Source organism: Guillardia theta, assembly GCF_000315625.1.
Source record: "Guillardia theta CCMP2712 unplaced genomic scaffold GUITHscaffold_24, whole genome shotgun sequence".
In the NCBI taxonomy this organism is placed as follows: Eukaryota; class Cryptophyceae; order Pyrenomonadales; family Geminigeraceae; genus Guillardia; species Guillardia theta.
In genome coordinates this window covers 1-15,821 of record NW_005434650.1, presented here as the reverse complement: position 1 = coordinate 15,821, position 15,821 = coordinate 1, and the positions used below count along the sequence as shown (strand labels likewise).

The window sequence follows — 15,821 nt, the reverse complement described above, 5'->3', positions numbered from 1 at the left end:
TCAGTTGATGTCGAACCCGGAGACAACTTTAACTTCACGTGCGTTGAAGGTATGGAAAGACTCTGATACCTGCTGCTCTGACGTGTGTCCAGGGTCGCTACTTCGACTTGAGCTATCAGAAAGATGTTGGAGTAGTTGACGTGTATCCGAGAAACTCGCCTGCCAAAGAAAACTTGACGTTCACTGTTCGCTTGCAGAATGCTCCAACCGATCCGCAGCTCAGAAACCAAACTCTATGTCGGCTGAGCCAGTGTGCAACCCAATCTTGTTTGATCGGCGGAACGTGCAACTGCTCGCTCAGTGCTTCGAACGTGGATTCGGTATTTCACTTCTCCCTGATTTCATAATTCGCTGATGTTTGCATTTACAGTGTGCAACCGGGGGGGTCTCGTGCGATGCGATGTTCATCTCTCCAGACACGCTCTCCGTGCGATTGCCTCACACGAGTGTGCAAGGTCCTGGATTCTTTGCTATTTCTATCAGTTTCAATGGTTACGACTGGACGACTGCACTGAATAAGTATCTGACGTTCTATGATGCTCCTGTTGTATTAGACAAGACTTTCGAATCTTTTGCGGATACCTTCATGACACAATTCGGAACCTCAAAGAACACGCTCATAGGCGAGAACAAAACTGAAACATTTAATACGTTCATACAGCTTGCAAGTTGCAACAAAGGTGACACCACGGGAATCAATTGTTTCTTGTACAACCGATCTTTGCTGGTGCCAACCAACATCATCTATCGCCTATCTCCAGGAGTGTGCGACCCGCTCAATGCAGACTCTTGTTGCTCCAATGGTCATGATGTACCTCTTACTCTTGTGGAGGATAGAGGATTTTGCGATGGCATTGTCAAGATGAAGGGTACTACTCCCTCCCTTCTAGCCGGAAACTATCACACGTGCATTTCTTTCCACAACAGTCAATTTCTCCCAATCAAGATCAACTACTTCCAAGGGGGAACAGGACCATCTGGATGTGATACACCTTTGACGGTGCCCGAGACTCCTGTCAAGACCGTGTACTTCACTGTGTACAACGTGAACATTCAAACTATGCAACCCAGTCAGGTTTGTATTTTCGTGTACTCTTCTCCTGTGTTCCTGACCTCCATTCTGACAGATCCCGGCTTATTTTGCTGTCTCACCTGTGCTGCTCGGAACTGGCTTGTCGTCTTTGATCAGCCCATACACAACCTTCCAGAGCACTACCTTCGTCGTGAGAATCGTCAATGGTGACTCGACCTATAAAAAAACATCACCAGCAGACTCATTGGCTCCTGGAGCAATATCCGCTGATTCGATTGGATTCACCATCGGCACGGCAACGTTCCAAGGCACTTCAGATGTCTTCCAGGGCAACTACCAAGTCACGATGAAGGTTCAAATATCCTTTGATAACGGCCTGTCCTTTTTGCCCCCCAATGGGGTATCATTCAATCTTTTCCAAGTTCCTGCATCTGTGTCATTCTTTCCGCTCTACGGCCTGTTTGAGACGGAAGTTTCTGTTACGATCACGGGCAGCTCGTTCGACTCCTCGAGGCCTGCCAAGTGCAGGTTTCCAGAAATGCCCTGTATGACGATCCAAGGACAACAACCAGGTCCTTGCGTGAGAGATGCGACTTTCATCAGCGATACTCAATATAGATGTACCCTCCCCACTCGAGGAGCTGCTGAGACATCCACAGTCACACTTCAGTTCTCACCAGATACCTCGATCACAGATGTCTCTGAAATGCTGTTCACTACCTACACGTCGAGTTTCACCTTCCACAGACCGTTCTCTACGGCTTATCTGACTTCGAATTCAGCTCCAGTTGACTCCGATCTATATGACACACAAATCAGAGAACTCTACGTCGATGCCACTTTCCAGAAAGTTCAGAAGGTCCCAGTGGAGAACAGTGCTTGTCTTGACTTTGTCAAGATGCACAGCTTGAACATGCTGAGGGTTTCGATAGCGGTCATAAACGCTCGCGTCGACATTCCTAGGATACCCGCGCAGATTCACTCAGTCATTGGAGCCGTGGGAACTTGCGCACAATTCAACGGATACTGCTCCAGGGATGATTGCCTTCCAACGAATGAGAACCCCACAGGACCCAACGATTGCTGCCTGGCTGAGGGAATGAACCCCAACACCTGCTGCCCTGTGAACTACACCAGCGCTGTTGCCGCAATGAGTTTCTGTTTCGCCCCGAACATCATCTTGAACCCAACGGCAACTGGCGACACCAACATCTGCCCTGCAACTGTTCGATTCATCCTGCCTCGGATGCGCTTCTGTCGAGGAGGACCCAAGGACAGCACGTTCTGTACCTCGATCGCAGACTGCCTGTTCGCGGGGGAGTGCACTGAGATGCCGGTCAACACGATCGTTCAACTGAGCACAGATGGAGGTCAGTATTACAGCGGACCATCCAACTCTAGCATCCTCTTCTACCGCTCCCCGGTAATCTACAGCTGGAGCCCTTCAAGGATCCTCAAGGACTGCGGAGCCAACTGCGGTGCGGGAGCAGGTCTTATCACCGATGCAGCCAACACGCTGTGCGGCCTGCAAGCTTCTTGCGAGAAGCGAAGCCAAGTGGTTGTGACCATCGGACCAGAACTGATCGCTGGGACTTGCAACGGTTGCGACGTTGTTACGATTGTGGATAGCTCCTTCGCTCTGGTATACCAGATTTGCAAGAGAGCTAATGGATGTTGACCTTGTTGTGCAGGCGATGTGCAAATTCCAGTCCATGTTGTGCATTCAGGGCGTTTGCAAGGCCGTGCCGAACAGCACTGTGATTGTCCCTGCTGATTTTGCCCTAAATGGAGGGTTGTATTCAATATCTTGCACCAGGTATGAACTGCATATGCTTCTTTGAGACTTTCGTGACTTTTTACGTTTCTTGTGTGCCCTATTCACAGCCCTGTTCTCAAGTATCCAAGTTTGGTGTATGTTTCCATTGCCCTCGATTCGAAGTCTTTCGTCGGAAACAGTGGAACTCAGAATGTTAATGTTCTTTTCATCTCGCGTCCTAGCGTGCTTGCTGTGTCTCCCACCAACGGGATCTATGATGCTCAAACGAACATCACAGTTATCGGCAAAGACTTTTGCAACAAGACAGCATCTATTCCTTGTGATAGCAGCAATTCAAACTTTGCCTGGTGTATTTTTGACTACCAGAGCATTGCTCCTGTTGCAGATCGTTGGAATGTGCCGAATAAGTATACTCGAGCAACCATCGTAAACGAAACCATGGCTCTTTGTCAAGCCCCGGCGATTGTTCCTGACATCATTCCCGCGAGACCAAGGGCGAAGCTCGGCCTGATTCTCCACGGCATTGTGAATGGCTTTGGTTATCTCTTGAATGCCGGCGATATCACCCTGTCAAACGCTTACTATTTGTTTCATCAACGACCGAGCGTAAGTCTTCTCACCTGTTGCTTGCATGGTCTTGACAAGCTTGACAGATTTTGCGTATGAAACCAGAGGCTGCCAGCATTGGCTTACCGACATTGGTGCAAGTCGATGGCAACAACTTGTTCGATCAGTACAGAGGATGCCCTGGACCTAACGAACAGCTCCCCCTCCCACTCGGAGTACTTTCGAGTGAAGGGTGCGGCTCGTCAACTTCCTTGCCAGCGAAGATCTACTGCAAGTTCGGCAATCAAGCTGTTCTCGCAAAGTATGTCAAATCAACCGTCATCGACTCGTTCATGTGTATGGCCCCGGCCACTGTGACGTCAACAGGTCAAGTCTCGGTCTCGGTCTCCTTGAACGGCGAACCGGCGGAGTATTCCAACACTCTGTTTTTCACCTTTGCCAACCCGATCATCGAAACCTTGTTCCCGTCGACGGGTTCAGGAGGAGGAGGCGGTACCCTCCTCATTCGCGGGCAAGGATTCGTTGATGTACCTCAACTGTCATGCCTATTCTACCCGACCACAGCTTCGATGATAACAGATGGAACCATTACCACTGGTTCTGTTTCTCGAAAAGCGATCTACATCAATCCGAACGAAGTCCGATGCGTCATGCCCGCTGCCTGGGAGTTCCCGTTGAAGTGTGCATGCAACTGTTTCCAGACAATCTGCACAACCCCTTTGATGCGATACAACGTGAGCTCGTACGACTTCACGTCCTTGTCTCAGATGCATGCCACGGCAACAACCACTGCATCCGACGTCACCCTTCCGATCCAACAGTGTACCTCGACTACTGAACTCCTCTGTAACATCAACGTCAAACTTGGTTTGAATCTTTACCAGTTGCCACCGAGTGTAAGGCTTTCTGTGACTTTCTTTCTTCAGTCGCTAACGATTGCCTGCAGTCTCTCGTGTATCAGTACGACATGAGCAGGCCGGAGTTGACGTCGATCAAGCCGTCCGGTGGCCCCTTGTCGGGTGGGACAGTGATCACCCTTTTTGGAGCAAGGTTTTCACAGAGCCCTGCATGGTGAAGTCGAACATCCGTGTGCCTGGACCTCCTGACTCTCCATTAGGTGTGTGTTTGGAATCAATTCCTACTCGCCGACGACGTTCATCGACGCTTCCACCGTTACATGCGTCGCGCCCCAGTCTTGCGAATGGAGGGCTACCTTCGTGAACGGAACAAAGTCGACGGAGAGCTCCTGCGTCTTCCCCTTTCAATGGAATGGCGCTCTGACAACTTCCTGTATCAACACCACCAAGAATGATCCCTTCTTTGGGACTTCACCTGTTCCTACCGCCCAGTTCTGTCCCACCACGAACAACTTTCAGCTGGACAAACGATGGGGTGATTGTTCTTGCAGATCTGGTGTCACTGGACTGGTTGACTTTTTCAAACCCTGCCCTCAATCGACCCCACTGAACTCTACTGTAGGTGAACTTCTCCATCACCTTTAACTTGGTCGACAAGGTGTTGTCCACCAGCCTTGCCTCCCGGTACATGCCTTTCTCGATGCATTGAAATTCTGTAATCTTGGTGGTAGCCAATTTTTCTACTACGAAGACATCACTCTGCTCAGAATATTCCCTCGATCAGGCCGAGACGTGGGAAATACTTTGATTACACTGTCAGTTTCGCGCTTCACCATCTCGCAACAAAATTTCGAATGTCAGTTCATTGACTCGGCTCTGAATGTGAGAAAAATTTTGACTCTTCTACTCACGTTGTAAGGGTCTGACCGCATTTCCTTCACGAACAGTACACCATCGTAAGCGCTACCGTAGTGGATGATACTACCCTCCTCTGCTCGTCGCCACCACGTGGAATTCTGCTGACCACAGTGAGTATCCGGGTGACTGGAAATCAACAACAATACTCCAACTCTCTATCGTACTTCTACTTCACAGCCCCAAGGATTGCTCAGGTTTTCTGAAACTGGCGAGATGCAACCGAGCATGCTGACGAGTCATTTCCAGGTTGTTCCAACTCCTGCATTGGCCTTGGCACAAGGAGGTGTCTTGGCTGCTAGTGCTGATTATACCAAGATTCCAGCTGGGTCCGTATCAGGAGGGACTTTGGTCACTTTGATTGGAAGCGGGCTGGTGAATTACAGCAGGTGAGGGTCTTCTCAAGCTTTGGTTTGTCTTACTTGCTCTCAGGTGCAACGTCAGGTTCAACAGTGGTGTGGTCTCTACACTCAATGCAGATGTATATGATTCCTGATTCATGTTAGCAGAGAAACCTGACCGTTCTTCAGGGAACCCGCAAATCTCTCACGTGCACGGGCACTGCAGCTTGCTCTACGATCAAGAGGCAATGCCAGTTTCCCTTTTATTACAAGAAGCAAGGCACTTCAGCACCTCAGGCTTACTACAGCTGCACCAACGACGATGCGGCTCTCCGGTAAATACTCATAGTATGCAGTTGAAGTCGAAATTTACCCTCCACTGCAGTTTGGGTTCCAGCTATGCCAACGAGCTGTGGTGTATGACCAACAATCTGTTCCCACAAAATCAAGACTTTGGACAAGATTTCAATGGGGACAGCATATTCTCAACGGACTATGCCATCTGCGATTGTGCAAACACTTCATTTTCCAAGTTGACACAGGCATCATCCTCTGATCGATCTAAATCAATTCTAATCATCCTGAGAATAGATCCCTTGTCCACCGGATGTTCCAGCAACGGCAGTTGTAACGTGCTCGAAGGATCCTGTGGACTTCTATGAAGTCACTCGCCTTCAGTGCAGGTTTGCACTGATTCTTCCTGCATGTTGATTGCTGACAAGCCGCGGCAGATTTGGAAACCAATATTCAGAGTCCTCTGTTCTGTCTGCGACCTCAGAGACAAATGCAAGCATAGTTTGTGCAGCACCTCCGTTCGCCGTTGGAGTCCGAGTCCCACTGACTGTCACCCTGAACCGAGTGGACTTCTATCCCATCTCTAAGTTTCAGGATTGCCCGGCCATCAATATTCCTTGTACATTCTTCCAGTACATCGCAAATTCTCCCTATCCAGGTACAGAAAAACAGCTGTTGCGGTTGTGACAGCTAAGATACCGATATCAGTCGGCGCTTTCCTGTCCAGCGTCTTCGATGAGATCCGATTCCGCTTCAACCTTGCAACGGATATCGCTGGGTTATCGGACAGAAAGTGCGCCTGATCGATTTCTTGCTTACCTTACCTCACACTTGATTGCAGTCTTGCCAGCCTGAGCTCCAGCTCGTCGGGATGCCTCAACTTCTTACAGGCGTCAACAGTCGGGCTGTTCGGCACTGATACTGCTGCTACATGCCTTTGGAGCCCAGACAAGTGATTCTGTTGAAAGAGTTGTTCATTGCCATCTGATACATGCATGCAGCACAACCTTGATCATGAAGATAGGCAAGAATCCGTCCTTCAGGATGGATTCCTTCATTCGTCCGCAGAATAATTCAGGATTTCTGGGAAATTCTCTTTTCCAGAGCCCTTGGCCCCCAATCTTGATTCAGAAAGATCCTTCCAAGGAAGCTTACGATGGGATCCTGACCACTCCGGCTTCCCCTGATGGGATCGTCAGTTTGGCAGAGCTCAACTTTCAACTCGGCATGTTGGCGGTGACTCTTCCTACAAATGTTGAGATGCAGCTGGCCAAGTCCTATGCGTTCCCGCCGAATCTGTATCAATCCATCCGTCTCTCCACAGTTCTCAGCTCGATCCCCACCCCTGTCGTGAAGATAGATGGGTTCTCGGAGCATGACATCTGCGCATCGATCAGCCTGGACGCGCGAAGGTACTAGCCTATCTTACCTTAGTCACTCGGTTAGCTTACATTTCAACAGGAGTACTGGAAGACTTGGAAGGAACTTTTCGTAAGCGCCTCGATGCCTCAGCTGTGATCTCTAGTAACGATGATGCACAGGTCGGTTCAGTGGAAGATCGAGACAAGGCCATCAGGTGTCACCGGGTTGATGATCCTTCCTTCAGCGGGATATTCACTCGTTGCTTTCCTCACGTGTGACCCCAGCGAGACCTGTCGCGTATCCGGTAACTGCAATATTACATGCATGAAGGAAGGGTCGTACACAGTCAAGCTCAACATAACCAACTTCGCTGGCAACAGTGGCCTAGGGACATTCGACTTGACGATGAGAAACCCACGCTTAGGACGAGTGCGCATCTCCGGCGACAAAGAGCAGTACTTCAACCTGAAAGATGACATTGCGCTCCAAGGAATTTCAAACTTTTCGACCTTTTGCCTGACCAATTACTCTTTAACATTTGCATGGAGTTACAGCGGTACAGATCAAGACTTTTCCATCGCATTCCAGAGCAGCAGCATCATGAAGAATAGTCTCAACCTCTTCATACCAAGCTTTTCCTTGCCTTTCGTTGCTGGACAACAGTATCCTTTTACTCTCACTATCACACAGCATCTCGGAACGGTGACGTCACAGAGCAGCACTGTTCTCGTCACGATTGTAGCCTCCAATCCTGTCGCAGAAATCGTGGGAGGAAATCGCACTGTGTCATACGTAGACGATCTCATCCTGGATGGAACGAATTCCTACAACCCGAATATCCCAATGATGCAGCGAGGGTTGAGAGATCTGACGTACTGTTGGAGTTGTACTGAAGCATTGACAAACAAGGTCATTCTGACAAGTCAGCAGCCAACATGGAATATTTCAGCTCACACTTTGGCGCAAGGCACAGACTACTACATCATGCTCCGAGTGTTCTTGTACGCTAGTCAGGGAGACGTCTGCCCATCGGACGTCACTTCCAGTGCATTCTATGGTCAAGATGTTGTTCGAATCAAAACTTACTTGGCCCCTGTGAGCATTCCTTCCGTCCAGATAACTTCTGGGCTGAAGGTGAAGTACAACATGAACGAGAAGATCAGGCTGACTGGTCAAGTCTTCGCGTCTCCAACCAATTTGCAGGACATGGTTCAAACGAGTTGGAGCATTGACCCGCCTCCTGCGCAGATCCAGTACGCTGCGACAGTTCAAGTTGATCCAAACAGATACTCTGAAGGAACGGCTCGGGGAACTGTGAGCCTTGTGTTGGAACCTGGTATCTTGATGGCCTCACAAGACAAGTATTCCATCACTTTGCTCGGAACCTTTGCGGGGCTGACAAGCACTGCAAGCGTGGATATTGTTATGAACAAGCCTCCTTCACTGGGTGATTTCATAGTAAGTCCAGCTTTAGGAATCGCTCTTTCTACTTCATTTCAATTCTCAGCTCCCTTCTGGGTGGACGAAGATTTGCCTTTGTCCATAGAGTTTGGTTTTGTTGATTACAGAAAGACCAGCAACAATCTTGTTCAGCTCAGCTCTAAGTCAATGGAGACCACCATGCGAACTGTCTTGCCCAAGGGAGATTCCAACATTCTCCAAGTGTACTGTCTTGTCACAGACGCTCTGGGCGCTGTCACAAGAGCGAATTGTGGAGCCTCTTCGTCTCAAGATTGCCTTGTGACGGTGTCTGCGGACTCTTCTTCGGATGTAGGATCCAACATCAACAGCATCCTCGCCTCAGGAGATCCGAGCAGGATTCTGGCACTGACTTCCATCGCACTGATGAGCTTACCTTCAGACTCACAGTACCTAGGAAACGTCCTCGATCAAGGAATGGCCACCGCCTTGGGGATGGTGAGCTCGCCCAACATTCCAGATTCCGTCAGGAGCCAGCTAGGCACCAGCATGCTCTCTGTGATGTCGGCGGTTGGTGGTCTGTCTGCGGAGAAGAAAGCAGCAATGGTGGCATCCTCGCTGCAGTTCTATGACAAGCTGTTGGCGGACAAGACTATCTCGTTGGATGACAACACGGCAAGCTCAGTCCTTGCTGGGCTTGCCCTGGTGAACCAGCTGTCAGCAACGGCGCTCTCACGGCGCAGGTCGCCCGCCAGTGACGCGGCTGAGAAGTGCATTTCGATGTTGGACGACACCGTCAAGGCTGCGATGAGGTCAAGGGTGGATGGAGAGCCGTACAAGTCTGAGACCAGCACGTTGAACATCACTGCCATCAGGAAAGCGGTCGATAAGCTCACCCTGTCGCCTGTCACTATCCAGATCGTGAACATTCCGAACCGACTCGACAACATCGTGTTACCGAAGGATCTCGGAACTGTCGCAAGCGCTGCCATGGCGAGCGTCCCGGCAGCGAAAAAAATGGTCGACACCATCGTGCAAGTTCACGAGCTGAATCCGTACGCCTCGCTCGGGCCAGATGCGAACAAGAGCAGAAGCAGCTCGGTGGTGCTCAACTTCTATCAAGCTGGGACAGTAGGAGACGGAACCGTGCCTCAGTTGCTGCAAGTGGCCAACTTGGCAAACCCCATCACCATGCAGCTGCAGGTGTTCACCGTGCCACCCGAGAACAGAAGCAACACGACAGGGATAAGGACGGTGAGTGAGCATGGTGCTGTTGTGACTGAGGATGACCTGTGCTCGATCAGTTGGTAGGATGTGGATACTGGGACAATGTGACCGCAAAGTGGAAGACAGACATACAGACTGTCAATCCACTGGGAACGCCTGGCCTCATCACCTGCCGCACGCCTCACGCTACTACCTTTGCGGCCGTTGATACTCTTGCCGGGTATGATCTGATGGTTATGATCGGATGAATATGATTGATAACATTTGTGTTCAGCTGTGATGGTTTGATCTCTAACCCGCTCAAAGTCAACAACAAGTGCCAAGTCTGCCAGGACCAAGCGGTAAGTCTCCCAGCTTCTTTTCTTGTAACTGAAGGACTGTGTGTAGCTGCCTACACAAGGGATCTGCGACTGGGAAGGAAATCCTTGCTTGGCACCCAAGTTCAAGAACAAGTGTGAAGTTTGTGTGGACCAGACGACTTCCTCTACAGTGAGCTTGAAGTACACTGGTGACATTATCGATTCCTCTGCCATTGCTGGGTCTGATGATCAACCGTGCAGGTGCTGCTTTTGGATCTACACTCCAAGCTCATCTGGCGACTCGAGCTTCATCAGGGCAGTGCAACTTTCAAGGGACCGTTTGCCCTGGCACGCAAGAAGTGAAGATTAACATGACGCTTTCACTTTAGCTTTCTCACTGTCGATGCAGGTCAGCGTATGTGGACTCTGCGTGGACAGAACTGCCAACAAGGCTCTGTTGACTGTACAGAGCGAAGGAATCTGCGACTGTGTCGGCAGTGGGCAGCCGAACGGGTGAAGGCAGAAACACTCCAGCTCTTCTCGTTTGATGTGTCTGTCTTGCAGCGGTGCTGTTGTCGACTGCTGCGGACAGTGCAACGGTATGAATGCGAACCTGGACTACTGTGGGATGTATGCTGGAGTATGCGTAGGTAAGCACGAGTTGTTGTACTTACCTAGAGGTGTCCGGCGGTGATGTTTCCATGGCAGGCAACACGCCTGTAGTTGATTGCCCTGCCAACTTTGTCAACTGCCCTGTAAAAAGGATCATCCCTAACAACCTTGTCTGCCATAGCGAGGTGAGGGTTCTGTGCCTGTGACCACTCGAGCCTGAGACCTGTTCAGGGCCCCACATCGCCCAACTGGAACAGATCGTGCGCGGGTTGTGACCGCATTCCTCGTCCAGACCTTCCTTGGCAGCCCTCGATCAGCGCTGTGAACAACGGCTACGGCCTGGGAGGAAAGACCAACGACGTCTGCGGAGTGTGTGGAGGGAACTCTAGATCGTGTGCCGGTAGCTGTCGAGTTTTGCTTGTCGATTGTAGGTCTAACGGGTGCTGCAGGATGTGACAGCATACCGAGGTCGGTCTTGGAATTTGATACCTGCATGGTCTGCGGCGGAAACAATCAGAGCTGTATGGGCTCCGACGATGTTCCGAGAGTTGCGCCAGTCCAAAAGGTTCAGCTCCCAAACTCCCAACGCTAGTCCTGACATGCTGCATGCTCAGACCTGTTCCGCCGGTAGCGTCCAAGTCGAAAACTGCAACTGCGATTACACGAAACTGACAAGCCCGTACTGCAAACTTGGTAGCCGAACATGCATAGCAAGCCCGTACGATCTTGACTTGTGCTGAAGGATGCGACGGAGTTGAAGGCTCTGGCAAACAGTATGACATGTGCGGCATCTGCGGTGGAGACGGCTCCAAGGTCAGCAGCGAGACAACATCTCGGTGTTCTGACCCTCTCTCGCAGTGTCTGGGTTGCGATGGAATCCCTCTCTCCGGGAAAGAGTTCGACGCTTTCGGCAAGTGTGTCGAGCCGGCCAGCATGAAGAAAGGGTGCGGCGACTCCAACCTCAGCGCGTTGAGCTGACTTGTCTACTTGTCAGCTGTGACGAGGTAGTCAACTCGCCCAAGAAGTTTGACAGATGCGGTGTGTGCGGTGGAAACAATAACTGCGCTGAGCCGAAATGCGATGCAGTGAGCAGTCTAACATACATAGCCTCACGGTCTCTGACTGTACCACAGAGTCAAACAATAGATGCCTGCGGCTCCTGCAGTGGGGACGCGTCAGTCTGCGCAGGCTGCGATGGTTTGGCCTACTCGTACAAGGTGAGGACTGAGGAAGGGCTGGAGGGCACCTGACCGTGACTGGTAGGTGTTCGACGTTTGCGGCGTGTGCGACGGCAACGGAACTTCCTGCATCGACAGGATACGTTGCTCTCTCGTCCCCTGCCAATTCCTCCAGTCGCAGCGGCTGCAGTCCTCCACCAACCTGATGACTCCCTACGCCTACACGCAGAGGGTCGAGCTATGGAAGAGCTGCCAAGTCTACGACAAGTGCGGAGTCTGCGGGGGCTCGAACCGCTTCTTCTGCCCCGCTAGCGCTGCCTCCACCTGGGCGACTCGAGTCAACGACTTTACTTACATGGTCACTGCGATCGTGAGGGTGGGCGGAGACGTGGGCACGTTCCAGGATGCCGTCTTCAAGACAGCCTTCAAGAACGCACTTGGGACTGATCCGAGCACGAACCAGTTCTACCTGACCGACGTAAGAACACGTCGATGACTTGCTGAGCTGCTCTGACGAGCTTGTGTTTATGTGTGACCAGGACCGTGTTGTCATCGTCAGCGTCTGCTATCAGGATTGTACCAACAGGAACCCGGTCACCGTCGGAGGAACCAGCGTGACCATCGGACAGATCCAGACGTCATCAGCAGGCCTCCAGGGCAACACGAACGCAGTCTGGTCCATGACAAACTGCCAGACCTGTACTCTGAAGTCAAAGTCTATCCCGGAGTCCGGAAAGATCGACATCTCCATTCGCCTCCTGACGGACAACCAAGGTGACCCGATCTGCTCCTGCCGAGATCGTCTCTCACTCCCTCCTCCCAGCCGCCTTGCGAAATGTCATGATGAAGAACACCTTCATCACAACCTTGCGCACTCAGTATCAGCCCGCCGGCTCGGCTGTGCCAGTGATGGTGAGACCTGAAGAGGCCGGAAGGCGATCCTGTCCTGACCCTCCTCTCCAGTGGGAAGTGACGCCCTGCTACGGTTTCGACGCTTGCGGAGTCTGGTGCGGTGACAGGTGAGGACAGGTTCAGTCCACGTGCCCCCAGCTCACTTGCAGCAGCCGGTCGTGCCTGTCCTGCGGAAGATGCGGACGCGATGCATCGGGCAAGTGCATCCCGATGGATCAGTGCGGCATCTGCGGCGGAAACAACAAGACATGCGTAGGATGCGACGGCATCGCCTACTCAGGAAAAATCTTTGACAGGTAACTTCCTCCTCCTCCTCCTCCTCCTCCTCCTCCTCCTCCTCATCTCCTTCCTCCTCTTTCTCGTGCTCTTGCGTTCACTCCTCAGGACTGATGACATCGCGTCAGTTGCGGAGTCTGCGGTGGAGACAGCAAGTCGTGCACAGGGTGCGACGGGGTGATCAACAGCGGGAAGAAGTACGACAGATGCGGCGTTTGCGACGGGAACAACCGCAATGTGAGGGAGGAGGAGGAAGAGGAGGAGGATGAGCTTGGCTGACTTCGATACTGATGCTCTTCCTTTTTGAAGGTGGACGAGTGTGGTTGCTGCGATCAGGCGACCCCTCGATGCTTCCAAAACCCCAACGACCAGTTCTGCTATCCTTTCTGCGCGGGAGGAAGCGATTCATGTAGAGGATGCGACGGGGCGGTCAACTCAGGTGAAAAGAGGGAGGAGGGAGAGATCTGCGAGGGAGGAGGAGGGAAAGGGAGAGGGAGAGCACGGAGAGGAGAAGGAGAGAGAAGGACAGCAGGAGGGAGAGGAGGAGTGGAGTCGTGAGCACAAGACAGGGGCATTTGCAGCGCAGCTGATCTTGACTTCAGGACGGTCCGTGGACGCCTGTGGAGTGTGCGGGGGGAACAACATTTGTAAATTTGAGACGGTGGAGATTCAGATCGGGCAGGACATGTCGACCCTGAGGAGGGACGGAGGCGTGTCGTCGGTGGGTCAGAGGGTCTCGTACTCGGCCGCGCTAGTGATGCTCGCAATGATTTCTCTGTTGATAGCATGTGATTCGGATGTCTTTTATTAATCTTCCCTTGATTGAACCTTGAAACTTCACTCCCTCCTCCTCCCCGCGCTCTTTCCCTCGTCCAACATCTGGAGAGTTTTCAGCTGGAGGGGCCAGGGGGGGGGAGAGGGAATGAGGAGAAAGAAGGGTAAACATGAAGGGGACAGGGAAGGAGAGAGGGGACTTATCAGATGCAGGTGGGGGCAGAGAGAATAAGCTGAAGGAGGATAAGAAGAAAGAGAAGAAAAGAGAAGAGGAACAAGTAAAGAGAAGGAGGAGGAGAGGAGGGAGTGACGAGGTCTTGAGCAGCTTCCTAGAAACAGAATAAGGAGGAGGAGGAGGAGGAGGAGGAGGAGGAGGAGGAGGAGGAGGAGGAGCAGCAGCAGCAGCAGCAGCAGCAGCAGGATGTATCAATGAAATGAGATATTTCTCACACGCCAGCGTTGAATTCCTTGAAATCAAGACCTCCCGATCCATCAGCATCCATCCTCTGAGACAACCAGAAAGATCAATCGCTCCCTTCCTCCCCCCCCTCCCTCGCTCCCTCGCTCCCTCGCTCCCTCGCTCCCTCGCTCCCTCGCCTCCCCGCTCCTTCGCTCCCTCGCTCCCTCGCTCCCTCGCTCCCTCGCTCCTTCGTTTCCTCCCTCGCTCCCTCGCTCCCTCGCTCCCTCGCTCCCTCGCTCCCTCGCTCCCTCGCTCCCTCGCTCGTTCCCTCCCTTCCTTGCTCCCTCCCTCCCTCCCTTCCTTCGTCGCTCCCTCCCTCTCGCTCCCTCCCTTCCTACCTCCTTCCCTCCTTCGTTCCCTCTCCTCATCCTCTGCTCACCTGCTCGAGCTTCTTCTGAACATCGTCATGCTTGCTCTTGTGGACACCGTCAGACAGCAACGATGCAGCAGCATCTCAACCTGAAGCCTCGAAATCTCCTCTTGGGCAGCAGCATGAGCCTGCTGTCTCGCCTGTGCGATCTGACTGAACACGTTCGTCATCGTCTGCTTCATGATCTCTTCCATCGCTATCATCTGATCCACAGCCTCCACCACCTCGTCAGGGAGGAGCGTCGCCAACAGCAGCCTGCTCTTACCTTCTCCTGCTCGAGCTCAATGGAGTCGTACCTGCCCTCGTACTCGCTGTTGATCCTTCTTATGCGCTCATCGAACATCAACGACTCTTGGAGCATCTCGTCATTGATCTTCGCCCTCTCCTCCTCCTTCACCTCCACCCCGTCCAGGAACGTCAAGCGCTCGCAGTGGAACACCACCTCCTTCCTGTAGTCGGGCCTCGAGCTGATGGGGCAGGGCAGGAAGTGAGCATCCGAGAAGGAGAGGTCAACAAGAGCAGGAAGGCGAGTGAGGGGGACGAGCGCCTGCATGCTGCTGATCGGGTTCCCCGTCACGTCAAGGCAGGACAAGTGCTCCAGGTCCTTGACAGCCCACAGCTCCTCCTCCGACAGGTTGTTGTCCTGCATCCAGAGCTCCCGGAGGTCCGACAGCTGACCGACCTCGCTGATGTCCTGGAGCTCGTTGCTTGTCAGCCACAGCCTCCTCAGCCTCCGGGCGCATCCTATGCCGTCCAGTCGCACTATCATGTTGTCCTGGAGGAAGAGCTCCACAAGGTTCCCCATCATCCCCTTGACCCCAATCTCCTTGATCCTGTTCGAAGGAAGGCACAGCCGCTCCACTTCCGCCAGCCGCCAGAACTCCTCCATGCTCTCCAGCCCGCACTCGATCATGCTGACCTCTCTCGCTCCCCTGCACAGATCCAGAGCGCGGGCCTCTACCCTCCGGATCACCCTGAACGCCACTTCTATCCTCCTCCTCCTCCTCACCCCTTCCTCGTCCTCTTCCCCCAGCTCCTCCATCAGTTCTTCCACGCTCATCAACCCCTTCCTCTCCCCTCCCGCCATCTTCGATCACCTTCCCTCCTCTCCCCCTCCCCCCTCCCCTCCGTCTTCCCTAACCTCCTCC

The 15,821-nt window shown here is 52.6% G+C and overlaps 1 protein-coding gene across 1 annotated transcript; it reads right to left on the bottom strand.

The window, feature by feature from the left end:
- Positions 1–15,226: 15,226 nt before the first annotated feature.
- GUITHDRAFT_47787 (hypothetical protein) lies at positions 15,227–15,544 on the bottom strand (the record flags this gene model as incomplete). Its single annotated transcript, XM_005834636.1, has 1 exon — positions 15,227–15,544. A coding segment is annotated over one exon (318 nt), but the record flags the coding sequence as incomplete, so codon positions are not given.
- Positions 15,545–15,821: the final 277 nt, after the last annotated feature.